This window comes from Mytilus edulis, chromosome 6 (genome assembly GCF_963676685.1).
Source record: "Mytilus edulis chromosome 6, xbMytEdul2.2, whole genome shotgun sequence".
Classification (NCBI taxonomy): Eukaryota; Metazoa; Mollusca; class Bivalvia; order Mytilida; family Mytilidae; genus Mytilus; species Mytilus edulis.
In genome coordinates, this window is record NC_092349.1 from 55611958 (window position 1) to 55634367 (window position 22410).

General features: G+C 33.3%; 1 protein-coding gene across 1 annotated transcript; it reads left to right on the forward strand.

Annotated features, from left to right (window-relative positions):
• The first annotated feature begins 866 nt into the window (after positions 1–866).
• Positions 867–21985, forward strand: LOC139527926 (uncharacterized). Its single transcript, XM_071323610.1, has 3 exons — positions 867–949; positions 5693–6823; positions 20826–21985. Exons 2-3 carry the CDS (start codon positions 5705–5707, stop codon positions 21915–21917), a joined length of 2211 nt encoding a protein of 736 aa, XP_071179711.1. The 5' UTR covers positions 867–949; positions 5693–5704; the 3' UTR covers positions 21918–21985.
• The last annotated feature ends 425 nt before the right edge of the window (positions 21986–22410 follow it).

Below are 22410 nucleotides of genomic sequence, written 5' to 3' on the forward strand. Positions count from 1 at the left end.
TGGACACTAGTGTTTGCATACGACAAGACATTAGCAGCAATGGAATAAGGGGGGGGGGAATGAAACGGTTTTATGGATATGAAGAAACAATAATTTAATTTCTGTCACCTATTCCAGAGGCAATCCCAAACCTAGTTCCGTGTATATAATTGCCATCTATATCATAGCTAGGTGTTTCCTTTCGAAGTCCAGATACCATTTTAGCACCACAGATAGATGTACAGAATCAATAAGATCTGATTCTTCTTTTGTTCAGTTATCCCAGATTATGTGCCATATTCCAAAATGGGTATAAGAAAGGCAAAATTAAGTTTTCAGTTCCAATTACTGCCAATCAATTTCAGTTTTACAAAAATCCATAATATATCATCTGAAAACTTATCTATTTAGCTTTTAACTTACATCTTCTTTGTCATTTACAAACAACAAAGACAGAAAAAGACACAAGATGGACCATCTAAGTTACTCTAACCTTTTGTTGTCTATTAGAAAGATAACCTTTGAACCAGTGAAACAAATTAACCTTTATCCCATATTTATATTTATAAACAAATTTAAACGGTATCATATGCCAAACCCGATCGCAATGCTATTGGCACACACCACAAAATAAATCGAATATCGTTCCCTTTGCATGTCAGGATTTTTCACCGTAAATTTCATCATATAATATAATTAAATGAGTTATAGTAGAGTCCTTGTTACCGCGGAACCCAGACCGTTAGTGTTAATCAGTTATTTTAATAATATATTGCATGGTTATGTTGGATCTAACATTTTTTTGGTTTATTGCCAATTCGTTGTGGTGCGTTGTGAATTAAACTTTTGAGTGGTTTGTACACGTATCTTTTGCCTCCATACTTGGAAGCAATCTGGTCAGGGACACTATTGCTTATGGCGCAATTTGATACACGAAGACCTTGCCCTCGCCTATGGACGAAACATAGAAGTTGGTTTTAAACATTGTTAAAGTGAAAGGGTTACACATAGCAGTCAGTTTAGTTTAAACAGGTAAACATGAATTTATTATACACGCATATTGTAGTTGTTGTTTAAGTAAAACAACGGTAATCTTTGTTTTATTGAACGACAAATCTGTGGACTGACCTAACTACACCCTAAAATTGTCACTTCCGTGACGCCAAAACACAGGCACTTGTTATCTAATCATGGCAAAATCTGCCATCTCTCTATTATGAGCAAGTCATATATAGGGATAGTAGATTGTCATGTACAGAAAACAAGTGCCTGGTGTCATAACATAATATTCAATTCTAACTATTGCCTTCAAGTAATGATAATGAAGCAAGACAACTCGTCCTCCTGGCAAATCGCCCCACTTTTCACCAACTCGCCCTACTCTTCTAATCTGTACCAACTAGCCCCACTTATCTATCAGAATACAAAACAATCCAAAATTAAATAAATGATTATTCTGTAATTTGAATGATGTTTCACTTCTTGGAATATAATTTTCAGGGGCGGATCCAGCCATTTTAAAAGGAGGGTTCCAACTGTATGTCCCCATTCAATTGCGTTGATCATCCAAAAAAAGGGAGGTTTCAACCCCTTGAACATTTGGTCTCAAATCATTGACATTTTTCTAAATTATCTATTTTTTAATATTATTTGTTAAATTATTCCAGGTAATAAGACCAGACTATATAAATGTTCCTTGTAAACATTCAGAATTAGGTCTTCAAACATGAAGAAGTCCTGATGTTAATTGTCATCCTGAAACAATAATTATAAAGATCAGTACACACAGTAAATTTAGCAGATAGATGATCAGGTGCTAGACCATGCATTCATTCAGGGGTACTACTTGTACAAGGGAATTTTATTTAATTGAAGAAGTAAAAAATATATTAATATAAGTAACTTATAATGTTTAAATAATTTCCCCTTAATTTAAATTTTTTTTTTTTTTCAATCCCACCAAAATTCTCAAGTTTTGAGATCTGTATAATCATGCCTTTAACATGTTTAATGATTTTTCCCAGGTTAGCTCATATTTTTTCATATATTAATTCAACAAAGAAACTGATTGCTCAAATATCTGAAGTACATGTACATGTATTTGCGCAAAGCCTTCAAAAATTGCTCCTTTGAGGCTATTAAATGTTATAAATGACCAGTGTTCTGAAGATAAATGGGATTTCCATTGTCCATGAAATTACACTTAAAGGATTAGCAGTCAGAGCTCAGACATAAATAAGTCTGAATCTGCTTTTGACTCATACAGGTCTAAATTTGTAAGTTTTGGGATTTGTCTCCCTTTCATGCAAGACAAAACATGACTTGAATAAGTCTAATATTGTTATTAAGCAAAAAGTTGCAAATATCGACTCCTACATGTACAAGTCGATAAGTTATCAAAATTGGTTAACTTCAAGACCCACGCATATTTATAAAAAGGTCATGCATCGTAATCAAATAATGACAACATTGAAAGACAATGCTGTAATTGTCTTTCTAAGAAAAATATGAATGAGAGTCTAAAAAATCGGAGATAATGTTAATTAACCTTACAATGCAACCACCTGCACCACACTTAATGAGGTAAAACATCTGTGTTAATTAAGTAAAGATGTTCAATTAGATAATTAAATATAGATAGCTCAAGTCCTTGTGAACTCTCAGACAGGTTTTTGCTTTCATAGGTGGTGTGCTTTGGCCACCAAGTAAAATTAAGTTCTTTTATCAACATAAATAGACCTAACTTGTTGGTCAAAAATTGAAATTACATTTTTATGATAAATACATGTTTTGACTTCTTTAAGTCAAAAACAAAAATCGACTTGTTTATATGTCTGAGCTCTGACTGATTAGTGAAGACATCTGCAATGGGCAGAAACATTAAAATTTTATAAGAGCAAAGAAATGGTATGAATTTAAGAAAATGAAGATTAGATTTATTAAGATGACCTTTTCACTTATATTTAAGTAAACAGATCTGAATGTCTAAGGGACATAACTATGTCAATTGTTTTTTACTTATACATGTAGTAACAGTAAATAAAATTCACTTGTATAAGTATCCTACAAATTTACTCATATAAGTATATTTTTTTTTACTTCTTCTTGAATTAGTAGATAAAAATTACTTGTACAAGTAGTACCCCTGACTGCCATTCATACATTTACAAATTAACACAGCTTGAAAATAGTGTAACCTCGTAAATATAGTCATCCATGCAAGCTTTTTAAACATTAATGTTGATGGAAAATCAAAAGAAATAGATACAACTAGTATTGCAGCACGTTTTTAGAGCTTATGTATCCTCTCCAGAATACAGTTTGTGGTAAGACCCCATACTGTACAACAGTAGTCAATAATGGGTAATAATTATATAGCTATTGTAAATAAGAATTTAAGACACTTTAATGGTAAATAACGTTTCAACCTTTTTAACTAATATATTCTGGTTGAAATAGTTTCTTAGCATGCTTAATAGTATCTGCTATGAACTGGACGCAGTAAATTTGCATGCAAATAGACGTAAAACAGTAACTTTCAAATTCAACTTATAAATTTATCATGTTTATTCTGTTACCTCCAAAAAATTGATATGTTTTAATCAGAGGCAATTTCTTAAAAGACTTATAATATATAAATATATAAAATATCCTATACTTTACCATGTTTACCTTGTTATTAATATGTAAAGAAAGTCCAATACTTGGACTGAACTGGTCAAAATGCTTTTAACAAAAGTTATCTTTATTCCCTATTATATTTAATTTATATTTAGTATTGTACAGTGTATGGTATCGGGTATTCAGATAAGTAAATGCATGCAATATTGATCAAGAATAAACACCCTTGTTACAACAATCTGCATTTTATTTTAAAACTTTCATTTTTTTTAAAAGTACATTACAAAATTTAGGAAAAGCACAGGCATGTTTGTATATATATATGTCTGATTAAAGATGAATTACACCACCCTAATTACCATTTATAGACAAGACAAGACAAATACTTTATTAAAGTCTCACCACTTGTTACAATATATAAAATATACAGCTTTTTAAAACGCAAGTTAACATGGTTAACAAGAGCCACTCTAGAAAGACTTATGAGAGACTATAAAACAATTTTTCTTAAATTATAATACAAATACAAGTCAACTATCATGAATATAAAATACATTTTCACTTTATCATGTTTATAAGATGTATATATACGGTATACCCTAGATGTCAATCATCATGTCCAGTTAACGGTGTCATACATTAAACTAATAATTTAAACAATTAAAATTACCTCATCAATTTTCTACTACATAAATAGGTTAAAAGATGCAGCACCCAAATTATGAACTAATTATATTATAAACTTCTATAATTATTGATCCACACATATAATGCATTGATATAATTTCTAGATCTGTTCAAAGGGAAATAACTCAACCCACAATTTGATGAAAATCCACTACACAACATGAATTGACTTTTCAGAACAATTCTAAACACAAATTCACAAATCTGATTGGTTATACACATCATGTACACTGTAAGATAACATCTTCACCACTAAGTATTATAATCCTAGAAACCACAATTACCCATTAATTTTATGCCACCATTTTATCCAATGAATGATTGAATGATGATACAATGTATTATTATCCCATTTTGCACCCAAAATAATACTTCAATTCATTATAGTACATGTAATATAATTCTAACATCCTTTGAACTTAGAATTATAATTTTATTCTGCACTTCCAACACATCATTCAATCCTAAAACTGCTCAAAATTGATTTTTTTAGATGCCAACAGTAAACAATGTCAAGAAAAATGATTTTCCTGACCTTTCCCATCACCCAAAGTCCCAATATGTTCAATATCTCTATTATATATCATCATTATCATTTGAAACTAAACATCAACTTATACCTGACTCATGCAAGTCGATCTTAATTATATATTAATTAATTTTATTAATTTAAAAAAAATATTTTGATTTAATAAGAGGTATCCTATCAATAACAGCTTAAAGGGGCTCAAGGGTAAAATAATAAATGTTTTTTTTTTAAATATAGGATTTTGCTATTTTTTTCTATCAAAGAACTTTATATATAGTCTTAATACATGTAATAGAAAAATAAAAAAAAATGGGGTCCCCATTTGATTAAGCTCACATATAGGTACTTTTTTTCTGTTGAACTAATAGGAGAAATATATAGGTAATTGGTAATATGGAAATAAAAAAGGACTAAATTACAGAATTGCTTAAATTTTACAATTGTTTAGTTTAAGTACATGTACATGTACAGCTCATTTGATTTAAAAAAAAATACAGGTCACTGATGAGCTAAAAAACGTTATTTTGATTTTTAATGCCAAAAAATGACATTTTTGGACCAAAGGGAGATAATTAGGAGCTTTTTCAATGGTTTAAACATTTTAAAAGTCATCTGGGGCCAAAACGAATTGATTTGTTTGATTGATTTTTGTACCATATCATAAAGTAGCAACCAATACATTGCAACAGTGTAATAATTAAAATTTGTAATGAAATTTTTTTTTTTTTAATTTTTGCTGAAATTTTTGTACCCTCAATCCTCCTTAAACTAATTAGACCACTTTCAAGTTTATAAAAACACAGACATATAAACATAAGCTCTATAATCTATTGAGCTTTTATCTGAAAATATTAACGAACACACATTTTTTTTTAGGGAGCAGTGTCCATGATGGATTATGATATCACCATTCCTGAATACTCTCAAGATCTATCAAAACACATGTACCAGTTACAACAGACAGGTGTGTTGTGTGATGTATGGCTTGTGTGTAAAGATGGGGTAGTCTTTGTACATAAACTGGTACTAATGGCATGTGGCAGTGCTTACCTTCAGCAGCAACTTTCAGCAGATACCAGTTCTAGTTCCCAATGTCAAGTTTTCTTGAAAGATTACTCATTGAAAACTGTTTATGATTTTGTACAAGCTCTTTATACAGGAAATTTGACATTGTGTCATGATCGAGCAATTGATACTTTGAAACTCTGCACATTTTTGAATGTTAAAGTATTTGCAACTACTATTCAAAGTGTTGTTGATAATGATCCAAATTTAAAACGAGAATTTGATAAAGGTGGAAGAAGCAATAATATGAATCGTATATTTTATGAAGTAGAAATGGCCAAAGACTCATCTTTTGCTCCATTTAAAGTACCTGTAAAGGTACAGAAATCGAATATTATTATGGAAAAAATAGTAGACAATAGTTTAAAAACCAAAGATATATTTTCTCAATCTGGTGTAGAAAGTCCACGGAGAAATAGGATCATGGTTATAAAATTGGATACAAATGAAAAAACTAAAAGAAAAAACAATACAGAGGCCACACATTCTGATGATTGCATTCCAAAAAAGCAGGCAAAAGTTTCAAAGCAGACACTTAATGTTGTTCAAACAAGTCCAAATATTTTCCAACCCCAGACAAAACTTGTCAAGATATCTCCAAAAAATGTTTCAAATAGTCCTGTACAAAGTGATCACACATATGAAGCAGACAATACAACAGAGTTGTTGAATATAGCTAAAAACCTGTCAACCAGTACTGATTCAGCATGTATTGAGTTGTCAGATATAGATGAAAACTTATCAAGCACAGACATGAGAAGATCAGGTAAAGATGGAATGCAACAGGAATCATGTCAACTTTGTCAGAAAGTATCAGAAGATGCAGTGGAAAAGAATGGACAGTACATATGTAAAGGTTGTGTAAGCCTGTTTACTGGAGGAGATTCCCAGACAAATGGAGAAAAGAAGAAAAGAGGACGAAAGGGAAAGAAGGAAACAAAGGTAATTTACTTCAATATGAATACATGATTATTACCACACTGAAAAAAAGTATGATCAAACTTGTTTTGTTTCTTGAATTTTGATTTCCAACATTCCACATGTTCCAAATATTAATTTGTTGAGATAAATACGAAGGTGTGGTATGAGCGCCAATGATACAATTCTCCATCCAAGTCTCAATGTATTAAAAATTAACAGTTTAAGGTGAAAGTACCACCTTCAACACAGATACTTGGCTTACCCATGAACAGCAAGCTATAAAAGACCACAGAATGACTAGTGTAAAACGATTCAAATAGGAAAACCAACGTTCAAATCTATATAAAAAAAAACGAGAAATGAGAAACACTAATGAATAATGAACCACACCAACAAATGGCAACTAGTAAACATAGAAAAAACAGACTTCTGACTTGTGACAGGTACATATCAACGCATCTGGTTTACAAACATGTAAACAGGAGTCAACCTTCATCCTAACTTGAAATAAATGTCACATGACAACGTGAGAAGACACTACATCAGTACATGCACTATTGTCTATTGAATATCAATTGAAATTGCTCTACTCCATCCAAAAGACATACACATATATATCATTTGTATATCATGTATATACAACAAACAAATAAATTTTAATTACACAATATAGAATTAATAGAAAAGATGAACATGTTTAAAAACAAATTAAACATGTTAAAATGTAAATAAAGCAGTGTGAGCCCAGGCTCTGTGTTTAAGACTGTACTATGACCTATAATGGTTTACATTTACAAATTGAGACTTTCAAAAAAAGTTTTCTCATTGGCACTCATACCACATTGTGTAATATGTACATATGTTTACAAGTGACATTTAACTGGAATAAAAGTAATTGCTGGGTTACCATGTAAAAAAAAATTGAGAATGGAAATGGGGAATGTGTCAAAGAGACAACAACCCGACCAAATAAAAAACAACAGCAGAGGGTCACCAACAGGTCTTCAATGTAGCGAGAAATTCCCGCACCCGGAGGTGTCCTTCAGCTGGCCCCTAAACAAATATATACTAGTCCAGTGATAATGAATGCCATACTAATTTCCAAATTGTACACAAGAAACTAAAATTAAAGTAATACAAGACTAACAAAGGCCAGAGGCTCCTGACTTGGGACAGGCGCAAAAATGCGGCGGGGTTAAACATGTTTGTGAGATCTCAACCCTCCCCCTATACCTCTAACCAATGTAGTAAAGTAAACGCATAACAATACGCACATTAAAATTCAGTTCCAGAGAAATCCGAGTCTGATGTCAGAAGATGTAACCAAAGAAAATAAACAAAATGACAATAATACATAAATAACAACAGACTACTAGCAGTTAACTGACATGCCAGCTCCAGACTTCAATTAAACTGACTGAAAGATTATGATTTCATCATATGAACATCAGGCACAATCCTTCCCGTTAGGGGTTTAGTATCATACCATCATAACATATATGAGAAGAACATAACCCGTGTCATGCCAACAACTGTTTTTAAAAATAATGTGTTTAGTTCCGATGCAAAGACCTTATCAGTGACTCAATATTAACGCCAAAATATGCAATCTTTAATGACTTGACAACAGTATCGTAATTATATCCCTTCTTAATAAGTCTATTCAAAGGTTTTGTAAGTTTCTGGGGTGAATACTGACACCTTTGTGCTTTATAAAGAATATTACCATAACAAATTGGATGTGAAATACCTGAACGTATTAGAAGTCTACATGTACATCTACTAAGAGAAAAATACAAAAACAGGAAAATGAGTAAATTTTACAATGAAAGCCATAAAATACAAAAATGCAGGGTTCTCAAAGTTTTAACATACATGTATGCATATATATCATGTATATGTTTAAGAGACTCCCATGAATTTTACCAAGTAAAAATGGGAGTCCTGACAATATGAAAAAGAAGGTGTGGTGTGATTGCCAATGAAATAACTCAAGTCAGTTTGGAGTCCGGATGATGGAAATGGATAGCTGTTTTACGTTCATCAGCAACTTAAATGCAAATATATTCTGGAAGAAAACATGTATAAATTTGCTGTTTCTCTGATTACTAGTAGTAATAAGATCAAATAGTGGTTTGATATGAACAGGGTTTTAACCACGACCAGATACTCTTGAGGGAACATTTCACCTTGGAGTCAGAAAATAATACCCCAGTTAAATCATACATGTGTATGTACTCTATTGTTCTCTTTGACTGTAAAGCAAGGTCATTGTTGAAGGCTGTACAGTGATCTATGGTTGTTAATTTCTGTGTCATTTGGTCTCTTGTGGAGTGATGCCTCATACATGTCATACCACAGCTTCTTTTTATATTAACATTATTCATTTTTTATGTTATTTTATTTTAATTCCCTGTTTTCATATCTTGCTTATATACTTTTTATGCTCATTAATGAAATCCCAACTTTTAGACTAGTCAGTGTACATGGTGCGTTTTTGTTAATAATTATGTGTATCTCATTATAAGGAATACTTTTAACTTAAATTGTCTTGTTCAAATCTATCCCGGCATATATATGACAGGCACTTAAAAATGTATAGACACGCGCCCTAGTACATGTAGTAAACATTCACAACTTATATTAAAAAAAAAAAAACTTAAAAAATAATTTTCTCTGAAATCATGACCTTCACTCAGCTCCAGAAAGATGGATACTTCTACATACATTTTGTACAGCTTTATCTGAAACCGTGACCTCCACTCAGATCCAGAGAGATGGATACTTCTACACACAGCTTATCTGAAACCATGACCTTCACTAAGCTCCAGAGAGATGGATAATTCTACACACAGCTTATCTGAAACCGTGACCTTCACTCAGCTCCAGAGAGATGGATACTTCTACACACAGCTTTAATATCTGAAACCATGACCTTCACTCAGCTCCAGAGAGAAACCGTGACCTTCACTCAGCTCCAGAGAGATGGATACTTCTACACACAGCTTATCTAAAACCGTGACCTTCATTCAGCTCCAGAGAGATGGATACTTCTACATACAGCTTATTTGAAGCCTGTACTTATGTTGCTAGTAAATTTGTGTCAAACATTTTCTTAAAAGAAACATAGAAATTTTTCAGCTAACTTTTGAACACTCATGACAGTGACTGTTTAGATCAATATTCCTTGGTATGCATGATACGATTAATAAGTTTGAAAAATAAACAGCACATGAAGTTAGCCAGATTGCTCCTGTAGTACAACTTGCTGTTTTACCAGACTTTTCTTTTTATCATATCTATCTGAAGAGACCTTACAGCTGCAATTTAGCAAAGGATGAATATATATATTGTTTTCCAACTTTGTCCAAACGAAAATGAAAATTCTATCCTGTGAAAAGACGAAGTGTCCGTAAAACATGAAGATATTGAAGTTCATTTGGAAATCATGCATGTCTTTGTTAAGCTGGAGATATACAAATGGTCTTGCAATGTTTACATGAAAAAGGCGATAGGATGGAGAGATGTAATTGAACAGCCCTTTCATCCATTGCAGATACATGTTGATGTGACTGTATTACAGAAAGTTATGTGTGCAATTTGTGATTCAAACTGATTCCAACAAGGTATCCAAATAAAGACTAGAGGTATACTGCTAGTATGAGCTTCCACTTCATATTCACTAGAATATGGAATTAAGATGGAGCATGGCGATTGTCACAAAACAAGAGATTATCTTTGTAACTTGAAAAGACAGAAAAGATAAGAAAAATAAGAAATGACAAGGACCTTATAGTAATGAAGAAAGGCAACTGTCGTTTTAGGTGTCAGTAGTTGACAACAAATGCTAGTCTGAAAGTGTTTCAAAGACAGATGTGACACTAAAACATTTGTAAAAGTGAATCGTCTAGTGGGAGCCACACTAAGGAAAAATTGCCGGCACATTATTTATGTTAGTGAGGTGCTACTTCCTAGACGATAGGTATATATATCAGAGAATCCATATTTCATTTGATTGAAACCTGACATATAGTCCTTTCATTGCAAACCTCATGAACTTTTGAAATCTAGGTAAAGTAGGGATGTGAAAATAAGTATCTGAAAGCTCCAGTCACGTAGTACACTTATACATGTACATTAATTTTAAAAATTTATAAAAGATACCAGGCTTAAATTTTGTAAACTAGACACGTGCTTTGTTAACATAAGATTCAATCATGCCAATAGTGACCATGTTGATGCTTGAATCAAAGCAGAACTTTGGAAGGGTAAGCAAAATGCGATATGACGAGCATGAAAACCGAATAGCCCCCAAAAAGTTGTACCAAGTAATGATATCCATTCATCAACCGTAAACTGACAAAAAATGTAAAATGAACATATATTATCAATGATATTTCATGTAAATAAAATTAACATGTATATTTGCTGACTCACTGGTCTGGTGATACCCTACGGGTAGTAATTAACCTTCATCCACTGTGGCATCGACCCACAATTTAGACAAAGCTCTTCTTCTTCTTATAGTATCCAGTTATCCATCAGATTTTTGATGATTACTAACTGCTGCGCATGCGTAGGATAATAATAAATAAATATTTACAAAATAAAAGTGCCAAAAAATAAACAAATACTAACATGACATGTGGTTAAAACTATTTACATAACTACCTAGGTTTACTGTTCTATATTGTAGAGAACAGTAGGTGTCAACTGTTCTCTAAAAATATTTAGAGTGGGAGAAAGTACTACCTTTGGAGGTAGCGTACATTCCATTGTGTAATAGTATACGGAAAAAATGAATATTTGTAACAATTAATCTTTAAATGTAAGTATGTGTCTGAAAGTTTGTGGATGAAATTGTCGGATTCTCTTGTCTGTTTGTATGAGTAATGTTGATGGTACAATTTTATAAAACATTATAAGTCTTATTTTAAGTCTGCGTTGTTGTAATGTAGGCCAATTTAGAGTATTGAGCATGTCTGTAACGCTACTGGTGTTGTGATAACGATTACAGGCATATCTAGCAGCCTGACGTTGACCCATCTCAAGTTTATTGCATTGTTCAGCAGTATGAGGGTTCCAAACCGAACAAGCATATTCTAGTTTAGGTCGGACAAGTGCTAGATTACCTGAGACTTAATGTTTGTAATGGATGTTTTCAGATTTCTTTTTAGAAAGCCATGTTGTTTGTATGCTGTGTCCATTTTAAGTCTGATTGCTGTGATATTTTGCGGAGGAGACAGATTCTAGAGTGTGGCCGTGAAGGATGTAGTCGTGTTTGATGGTATTTTTCTTGTTTTTATTGTCCCCATCGTATCTTTTGCCTCTATTTTTCAGGATTTATTTGATACTCCAAAAGCTAAAAGAAAGAATAGGCAGTATCACCACCAAGCCTTAAGAGATGCTTATTATGCCGTAATAGATGGAGATATACCAGTGCTTACCGCCTGTAGACTTTATGGTATTCCCCGGGAAACACTCCGAGATCGATTAGACGGGAAAAGGAGTATAGATTGTGAGAATATCGGTCGAGGAACTTTGTTCACTAAAGAAGAAGAGAACAAATTAGCAGATGAGGTCAGTCGTATGGCAAAATGTGGTTATTTTTATTCGTGTAAAGAGATTACAGATATCGCCACAGATTATTGTGTTCTGACGGAAAAGAGAACCAGTGATCAACATCTGACTCTCAAATGGTACCGTGGATTCTTCAATCGCTGGCCAGAATTGCAAATGCTATATACTAAAAGACCTAGAAAGCGTAATATATTGGCCGCGGCAGCTGAGAATAAAGACAGATTTTTTAAAGAGTTTGGAGATTTATTAGATAGACACGATTTTACTTTTAAACCAAATTTCGTGTTCAATTTGCATGTATCAGTTATCAAAACCAAAGAATCTCAAAGTATAGGAGTGATTGGATGTGGAAGTGCGTCTGGAATCGCTATTCCTCCATATTTCATATTCCAAGAACAAGAAACTCACGATAATGCCGTAAACAGCATGAATAATATCCCAACTGTTGTGTCGGAGAATGGTTACACTAGTTTTGTATTTGTGGACTACATGAAAAACCATTTTATCAAGTTTTTACCAGAACGCACAAACGAATCTGTGCTATTGATTTTAGATGGATTTAAGTCGCACCTTTGCGTTGAATTGATTGGTTTTACTAAAGACAATAACATTTTAACACTGTTTATACCTGCTAATTGCGATACGAGTCTCAGCCCAATAGAACAATGCTGTAGTGCTCAGCTTCAGGAATGTTATGACGAACTTTGTCTTAGAAAAATTCATTCCAATGAACAAATTTGTTTTTGTGATGTGGCATGTGAAGCATACAACAAAGCATTCTCTCAAGAAATTCTTGGTGAAGCATTTGTAAAATCTGGTTTATGCAGCATTGAAAATAATTCTGCTATTTAGCAGTCCCGAGAACATAAAAAGCCGTTCATGTTTAAATACATATTATGATGAATTTTCATCACAGCATACATATTGTCTTGTTTCTTGTTATGTACGAATCTGATTTTGAGTAGATATCTGTTTTAACTATTTGCTTCCTTAAAAATGTAATTTTGTTTTGTGTAAAATATACCTTATAAGTTGTCCGTATTGCTCATTATGTCGAAATAACGAGAGCATGATATTTTGTTAGTGAGCTTTTCTCGTCATACATATACAAATAAAAGATATGCGGTAGGATTGCCAATGAGACAACTCTTCACAGCAGACCAAATGACATAAAAATTAACAGCTATAGGTCACAATACGGCCTTCAACAATGAGCAAAGCACAAACCACACGGTCAGTGATAAAAGGCTTTCCTCACAGTTTTAATAAGGGTCACGCTGTTACACATAATGCTTTCATATCAACAGCGTGACAGTGACTTGTTAACCTTTATAAAGTGCCAAAACTTTGAAAATCCAGGTAATGGACATTTGAATTTAAATTTCAAATTTATTAGGAAATTATTTTGTTGTCACTCATTTCTCTTATTGTAGTATACGGAACATAATACATATATTGAGAAAGTATCTCAAGATATCAACAGCGATAAACAGAAGTGTATGTGCGCTTATAATTGAATTTGATGCGACTGTATGTGTCATACAAGTGAGAGGTTTAGCGCGATAACACCCGGTTCAATCCACCATTTTCTACATTTGTAAATGCCTGTACTAAGTCGGGAATATGACAGTTGTTGTCCAGTCGTTTGATGTGTTTGGCCATTTGATTATGGCCTTTCAGTTTTGAATTTTCCTCGGAGCTCATTATTTTTTGTGATTTCTTATATATTTTTTTTTTTTTGATGTCTTGTTTTCTGATACTTTGAATAAAGAGCAAAAAGCACGACAATACACATTGACTATAGTGCTGACCACAAAACAAGAACTTCTATATTAATGAATATTGTAAGAGATCTTAAACCTATTATTTGCCCAGTAAGACTTGTTGAATCGCGCCTACATGTGCTAGTAGCAGCTCTCATTTCTTTTGGATACAAATGATGCATTACAACATTTGAATTACTATTGTACTGTTGACTGTAACACATTTAAATAGAAAATTGTAAGCAAACTAAAAATAATATGGAAAAAGTGGTAAATTAAACTTAATTGAAGGTCTTCCAAACCTTGAATAATTTGAAAATTTTTGGAAATTATTTTGTCTTTAAAAAAGGACTGCATGTTTATTGAGATCTCACAAATGAATGCAAAAATGAATTGTACCTTGAGTTTTTGACAACACTTTCGTTTGTCATCTTATTATAAAATGTAAAATTATGATTATTCGGATGAGAAAAAACTACACAGATGGTCATTTTCAACTGAATTAATTGTATTTCATTGTCAGAAGGTGTTTTAATCTTTACTGAAATCCATAATTAAAAACTCCATGTGTGTACCTGGATGCTTAAAGAATGATTTAGCTCAATGTTAAAGATGAGACAAAATGACTACAAAAAATTGATAGAAAAGGTTATTTTAAAATATTTTAACACATATGTGTTCTTGTACGAAAAATACTGTGAGGGAAAAAAAATTAGTACGAACCCAGCATATCTTGGTAGAAATTTGGGAAACTCTTAGTAAATTAGTAAATTATTTGTTTGATGTTACTTATCCATACCTATTACCTTGAAGGGTTGGATAGGTAGGATTTTTTTTATTTATTTGCATAGTTTATACAGCCTATCTGAAACCACGACCTTCACTCAGCTCCAGAGAGATGGATACTTCTACATACAGCCTATCTGAAACCGTGACCTTCACTCAGCTCCAGGGAGATGGATACTTCTACATACAGCCTATTTGAAACCATGACCTTCACTCAGCTCCAGACAGATGGATACGTCTACATACATCTGAAACCGTGACCTTCAGTCAGCTCTAGAGAGATGGATACTTCATCATACAGCCTATCTGAAACCGTGACTTTCACTCAGCTCCAGAGAGATGGATACTTCTACATACAGCCTATCTGAAACCGTGACCTTCACTCAGCTTCAGAGAGATGGATACTTCTCCATAGTTCATACAGCCTATCTGAAACCACGACCTTCACTCAGCTCAAGAGAGATGGATACTTCTCCATAGTTCATACAGCCTATCTGAAACCGGGACCTTCACTCAGCTCCAGAGAGATGGATACTTCTACATACAGCCTATGTGAAACCGTGACCTTCACTCAGCTCCAGAGAGATGGATACTTTTTCATACAGCCTATAGATCTGAAACCGTGACCTTCACTCAGCTCTATAAAGATGGATACTTCTTCATACAGCCTATCTGAAACCGTGGCGTTCACTCAGTTCCAGAGAGATTGATACTTCTACATACAGCCTATCTGAAACCGCGACCTGCACTCAGCTCCAGAGAGATGGATACTTCTACATACAGCTTATCTGAAACCGTGACCTTCTCTCAACTCCAGAGAGATGGGTACTTCTACACACAGCTTATCTGACACCGTGACTTTCTCTCAGCTCCAGAGATCTGGATAATTCTACATACAGCCTATCTGAAACCTTTGCTTATGTTGCTAGTAAATTTGTGTCAAACATTTTCTGAAAAGAAACATAGAAATATTTCAGCTAACTTTTGAACACTCATGACAGTGACTGTTTAGATCAATATTCTTTGGTACGCATGATACAATTAACAATTTTGAAAAATGAACAGCACATGAAGTTAGTCAGATTGCTCCTGTAGTACAACTTGCTGTTTTACCAGAATTTTCTTTTTATCATGTCTATCTGAAGAGACCTTACAGCTGCAATTTAGCAAAGCATGGAAATATATAATATATATATATGGTTTTGCAGCTTTGTCCAAACGAAAAAGAAAATTCTATCCTGTGAAAAGACGAAGTGTCTGTAAAACATGAAGATATTGAAGTTCATTTGGAAATCATGCATGCTTTTGTTAAGCTGGAGATATACAAATGGTCTTGCAACGATTTCATAAAAAAACTCGATAGGATGGAAGGATGTAATTGAACAGCCCTTTCATCCATTGCACATACATGTTGATGTGACTGTATTACAGAAAGTTATGTGTGCAATTTGTGATTCAAACTGATTGCAACAAGGTATCCATTAAAGACTAGAGGTATACTGATAGTAGGAGCTTCCACTTCTATTCACTAGAATAGGGAATTAAGATGGAGCATGGCGATTGTCACAAAACAAGAGATTATCTTTGTAACTTGTAAGGACAGAAAAGAGAAGAAAAATAAGAAATTCTAAGGACCTTATAGTAATGAAGAAAGGCAACTGTCGTTTTAGGTATCAGTAGTTGACAACAAATGCTGGTCTGAAAGTGTTCCAAAGACAGATGGGACACTAAAACATTTGTACAAGTGAATCGTCTAGCGAGAGCCACACTAATGAACAATTGGCGGTACATTATTTATGTTAGTGAGGTGCTACTTCCTAGACGACAAGTATATATATATATATATATATCAGAGAATCCATCTTTCATTTGATTGAAACCTTACATATAGTCCTTTCATTGCAAACCTTATGAACTTTTGAAATCCATGTGAAGTAGGGATGTGAAAATAAGTGTCTGGCAGCTCCAGTCACGTCGTACATTTATACATGTACATTGATTGTAAAAATTCATAAAAGATACCAGGCTTAAAATTTGTAAAATAGGCGCGTGCTTTGTTAACATAAGATTCAATCATGCCAATAGTGACCATGTTGACGCTTGAATCAAAACAGTTGTAAGGCAAAACAAAATGCGATATGAAGAACATGAAAACCGAATACTCCCCAAAAAGTTGTGCCAAGTAATGATATCCATTCATCAACCGTAAACTGACAAAAAATGTAAAAGAACATATATTATCAATGATATTTCATGTTAACAGAATTAACATGTCTATTTGCTGACTCACTGGTCTGGTGATACCCTAAGGGTAGGAACCTTCATCCACTGTGGCATCGGCCCACAAGATAGACGTAGCTCAACAAAGATCGCACGATTATCTGATTATAATAATATATGTATGCCAGTAAAATTGGGGGGGTGTCTAAGGTTCTCCGGGGGATATAAAGCTGATTATTTTGAAATTTTTCGTTAGCAATTTATTTTACAAAAAAAGAAAATCACGCGAATATTTTGTATTTGGATCTTCAAATTATTTAGAATATTGATCCAATAGATGGATAGGAATAACTACGCAAACGTATGTAACACAACTTAACAAGGTTTAAATTAGACTAGTGGATACATTATTTCGAAATTAATTAAGCTATTTTTAGATCTGCTGGTCTCTATCATAAAATGAGTTTCCATAAAAAACTGGTAGTCGGGAGAGAGATTTATAATTGGAAGAAACAAAATGACAGGAATGGTAACCTTGAGCATCACATTCACAATTTCCAATTTACTTTTCTGTAGAAGTATGCGAACCTCTTCTTGCATCAAGAGATATATTGTCTGTAACCTCGTTACATGGTTACTGGCATCTTCAAAAGAACTGAAGACATCACGGCCAGGATTGGCTAATCGTTAAACTGATGTTCCAGGCAGCCCCATTCCTCCTACAGTAACCCAATTTTAAAGTGAAATGATTTCATTACTCTTTGGACAATGTTGAAGTTGACAAGTCCTACGCATGAGATGTTCGACGAAAATAGTTTGAAAAGCTCTTCCCAGATGTTAGTTCTGCAAGAGGAATAGCATCATCATTTACAACACTTCTTCCCTTTAACATGTTTAATCGCTTTAGTGTGTTTTATCTATTGGAAAGTAGGAATTTCCATAACGATCTCCAGTACTTAGAGTTTATAATCTGCATTTCCCTTTTCCCGTTTGTCACATGTACATTAACAATGTGGCGTTGATACACTTATTTGTCAATTGCTTATAAAGAAAAATGTTTTTTTATCTTACAACTCCTGTCGCTTGGCGAGTATGAGGTTTGCCATATACAAAGTACCAATTTTACACTTTTTAAAACTTTGTAATACGCTACGGCATAATTCCACTGCACATGTAGAAGATACAAGTTCATTCAACTCCTTTCTGTTGGTGGTTAGTAAAGAAGGGCGAGTAAAAGGTACTTGACAGGCCGTGGTGTACGAAGGCAACATTTACAAGGGAAAAATATAGAGTCAATAAGTGATTTATATATAAATAAAGATATGTTAGTGCCTAATGAATAACAAGTATTCTGCATGATCAGGTGGTGATACAATGAACATGATAAATAGTGATATTGCATTGCAAGTAAATGTTTGCAAATACTAGTAATACTATCATATATTAGGAAACAGTAGTTTAACGATGTTCAACATGTTCAAACACCATAGTCTAAACATTTATGAACCAATCATCTGAATACCAAAAATCATATATATATATTAAAACATATGTTATAACTTTTGTTCGCATGAAAAAAGGACCCGACCTGTAACGCCATTACATGACTCAAAACTAGGAATGTCAACGAGTACTCGAGTATCGCTCGGTAGTACCGAGTATCGATTACCAGAATAGTACTCGACTAATCGGCTGCATGTAAGAGTGTTGTTTCTTTCTTTAGTTTAAGTAAAACATATTTGTATTCATAGCACCTTTCTGGAAATTATATATTTTTATAAATAAATATTTATAAAACGATGTATGAACATGAGCATTTTTCTACGGCTGACACTTCTCCATAGTCTAAACATGTATGAACCAATCAACTGAATACCAAAAATCATATATATATTAAAACATATGTTATAACTTTTGTTCGCATGAAAAAAGGACCCGACCTGTAACGCCATTACATGACTCAAAACTAGGAATGTCAACGAATACTCGAGTATCGCTCGGTAGTACCGAGTATCGATTACCAAATTAGTACTCGACTAATCGGCTGCATGTAAGAGTGTTGTTTCTTTCTTTAGTTTAAGTAAAACATATTTGTATTCATAGCACCTTCCTGGAAATTATATATTTTTTCAAAATAAATAAATATTTATAAAACGATATATGAACATGAGCATTTTTCTACGGCTGACACTTCTAGCAAATTTAAACCACTCCCCGACCTCTGTACAGTCAGAGCATACATTTTCATCAGCAGAACTGTTAGCTACCTAACACATTTGAGAAATTGCTACGTCCTGAAAAGGTTGACCTTGACAAACTTGTTTCACCCTGTATCGACCCCCAGAAAAATGATTAATGGTATGAGAAATTTCTAATCATTATCCCTTTGTTTGTTGATCATTAAATGTGTGTGTTTTACAGTTCTTAAATACTGTTGTTTGAGTAATATTTTTTCTATAGATATTAATTAATTTCTTGATTAGATTATTACCAGCTTACGTAATAAGAACATGTAGTGAATGAGCTATATGCTATGATATAAAACTCCTTGGAATATTATTTCTTCCTAGGTAATAATATACGTTCATTAGACAACGAAAAACAATATACATGTACATTAAATGGCAGTAAGTTTTTATTTTGTAAATGTTTTACCGAGCGAGTACTCTAGTATCGCTCGGTAAATCCAACGAGTAATGGAGTAGTAGATATTCACCGAGTTGACATTCCTACTAAAAACAGACTATTTGATAACATCTATCATATTCTTGACTTGGATCAAGACATTTGAAAAAAAAATGATGGTTGAACAGGTTAAATATCTAGCCGAACCTGCCGCTTATATGGCTATATTTAAAAATATCGCTATAATGACAACATGACACGAATAGAGTACAAAAAAACTTAAAAGCACGCAGCATGGGAAAAAACCCGCATGAATAAGCAGTATTATAGTAGATTAATAAGAATAAAAACATTAATTTATTTGTATTAAAAAATATCACATGTTATTCATATACGAAGGATTTTCGTAGTGATTACCAAATGAGCATGACATAAAAGAAAAATTTAGAGCACAAATAAATAATTCCCTTTGCATAATATTTATTTCATTACGATGAGCTACCAATTTCTTCTTAATGAGATCACACACTACTTATTCGTGTAATTTATATAATCTTATTCTATAAAATAATTATGTAATACTGCTTTACAGTTTAATATTTTATATTTTAATGCCAAAATAGTGCGAGTGGGGCATCCGTGTACTGGGGACACATTCTTGTTTTTTTTTTTATGAATGAAGAGGGCTCCCAGTATTGGAAGGCATCTAGATGGATTTTGTTTGCAAATGAATACTGATGTTCCTTACCAAGATAATTATGTAATTTCGATTTGAATAATCTTTAAACGTGGTTAATTTTGACTTAATCTTAATGGATCCTTGGTTAGTGCGATTGGGGAATCCGTGTACTATTGACACATTCTTGTATTAATATACCTTCCCATTTAGACTACAGAAGTGAAACAGAACTCCTGTCAGTTAATTTAGAAACTTAAATTAAGAGAAAATCTGTCGGATTCGGAACAATGATACGGGTCATCTGTACTATTTGTGGCTTGGTGTAATGACTTTTATTGTCCCCATCGTATCTTTTGACTCTATTTTTCAGGATTTATTTGATACTCCAAAATCTAAAAGAAAGAATAGGCAGTATCACCACCAAGCCTTAATAGATGCTTATTATGCCGTAATAGATGGAGGAATACCAGTGCGTACCGCCTGTAGACTTTATGGTATTCCCCGGGAAACACTCCGAGATCGATTAGACGGGAAAAGGAGTATAGATTGTGAGAATATCGGTCGAGGAACTTTGTTCACCAAAGAAGAAGAGAACAAATTAGCCGATGAGGTCAGTCGTATGGCAAAATGTGGTTATTTTTATTCGTGTAAAGAGATTACAGATATCGCCACAGATTATTGTGTTCTGATGGAAAAGAGAACCAGTGATCAACATCTGACTCTCAAATGGTACCGTGGATTCTTCAATCGCTGGCCAGAATTGCAAATGCTATATACTAAAAGACCTAGAAAGCGTAATATATTAGCCGCGGCAGCTGAGAATAAGGACAGATTTTTCAAAGAGTTTGGAGATTTATTAGATAAACATGATTTTACTTTTAAGCCAAATTTCGTATTCAATTTACATGTATCAGTTATCAAAACCAAAGAATCTCAAAGTATAGGAGTGATTGGATGTGGAAGTGCGTCTGGAATCGCTATTCCTCCATATTTCGTATTCCAAGAACAAGAAACTCACGATAATGCCGTAAACAGCATGAATAATATCCCAACTGTTGTGTCGGAGAATGGATACACTAGTTTTGTATTTGTGGACTACATGAAAAACCATTTTATCAAGTTTTTACCAGAACGCACAAACGAATCTGTGCTATTGATTTTAGATGGATTTAAGTCGCACCTTTGCGTTGAATTGATTGGTTTTACTAAAGACAATAACATTTTAACACTGTTTATACCTGCTAATTGCGATACGAGTCTCAGCCCAATAGAACAATGCTGTAGTGCTCAGCTTCAGGAATGTTATGACGAACTTTGTCTTAGAAAAATTCATTCAAATGAACAAATTTGTTTTTGTGATGTGGCATGTGAAGCATACAACGAAGCATTCTCTCAAGAAATTCTTGGCGAAGCATTTGTAAAATCTGGTTTATGCAGCATTGAAAATAATTCTGCTGTTTAGCAGTCCCGAGAACATAAAAAGCCGATCATGTTTAAATACATATTATGATGAATTTTCATCACAGCATACATATTGTCTTGTTTCTTGTAATGTACGAATCTGATTTTGAGTAAATATCTGTTTTAACTATTTGCTTTCTTAAAAATGTAATTTTGTTTTGTGTTAAATATACCTTATAAAAGAGGGACGAAAGATACCAAAAGGACAGTCAAACTCATAAACCTAAAACAAACTGACAACGCCATGGCTAAAAATGAAAAAGACAAACAGAAAAACAATAGTACACATGACACAACATAGAAAACTAAAGAATAAACAACCCGAACCCCACCAAAAACTAGGGGTGATCTCAGGTGCTCCGGAAGGGTAAGCAGATCCTGCTCCACATGTGGCACCCGTCGTGTTGCTTATGTGATTACAAATCCGGTAAATAGTCTAATTCGGTAGGTCACATTCATGAAAGGGACGGGGATTGTAGTTACGACGTAAGGAA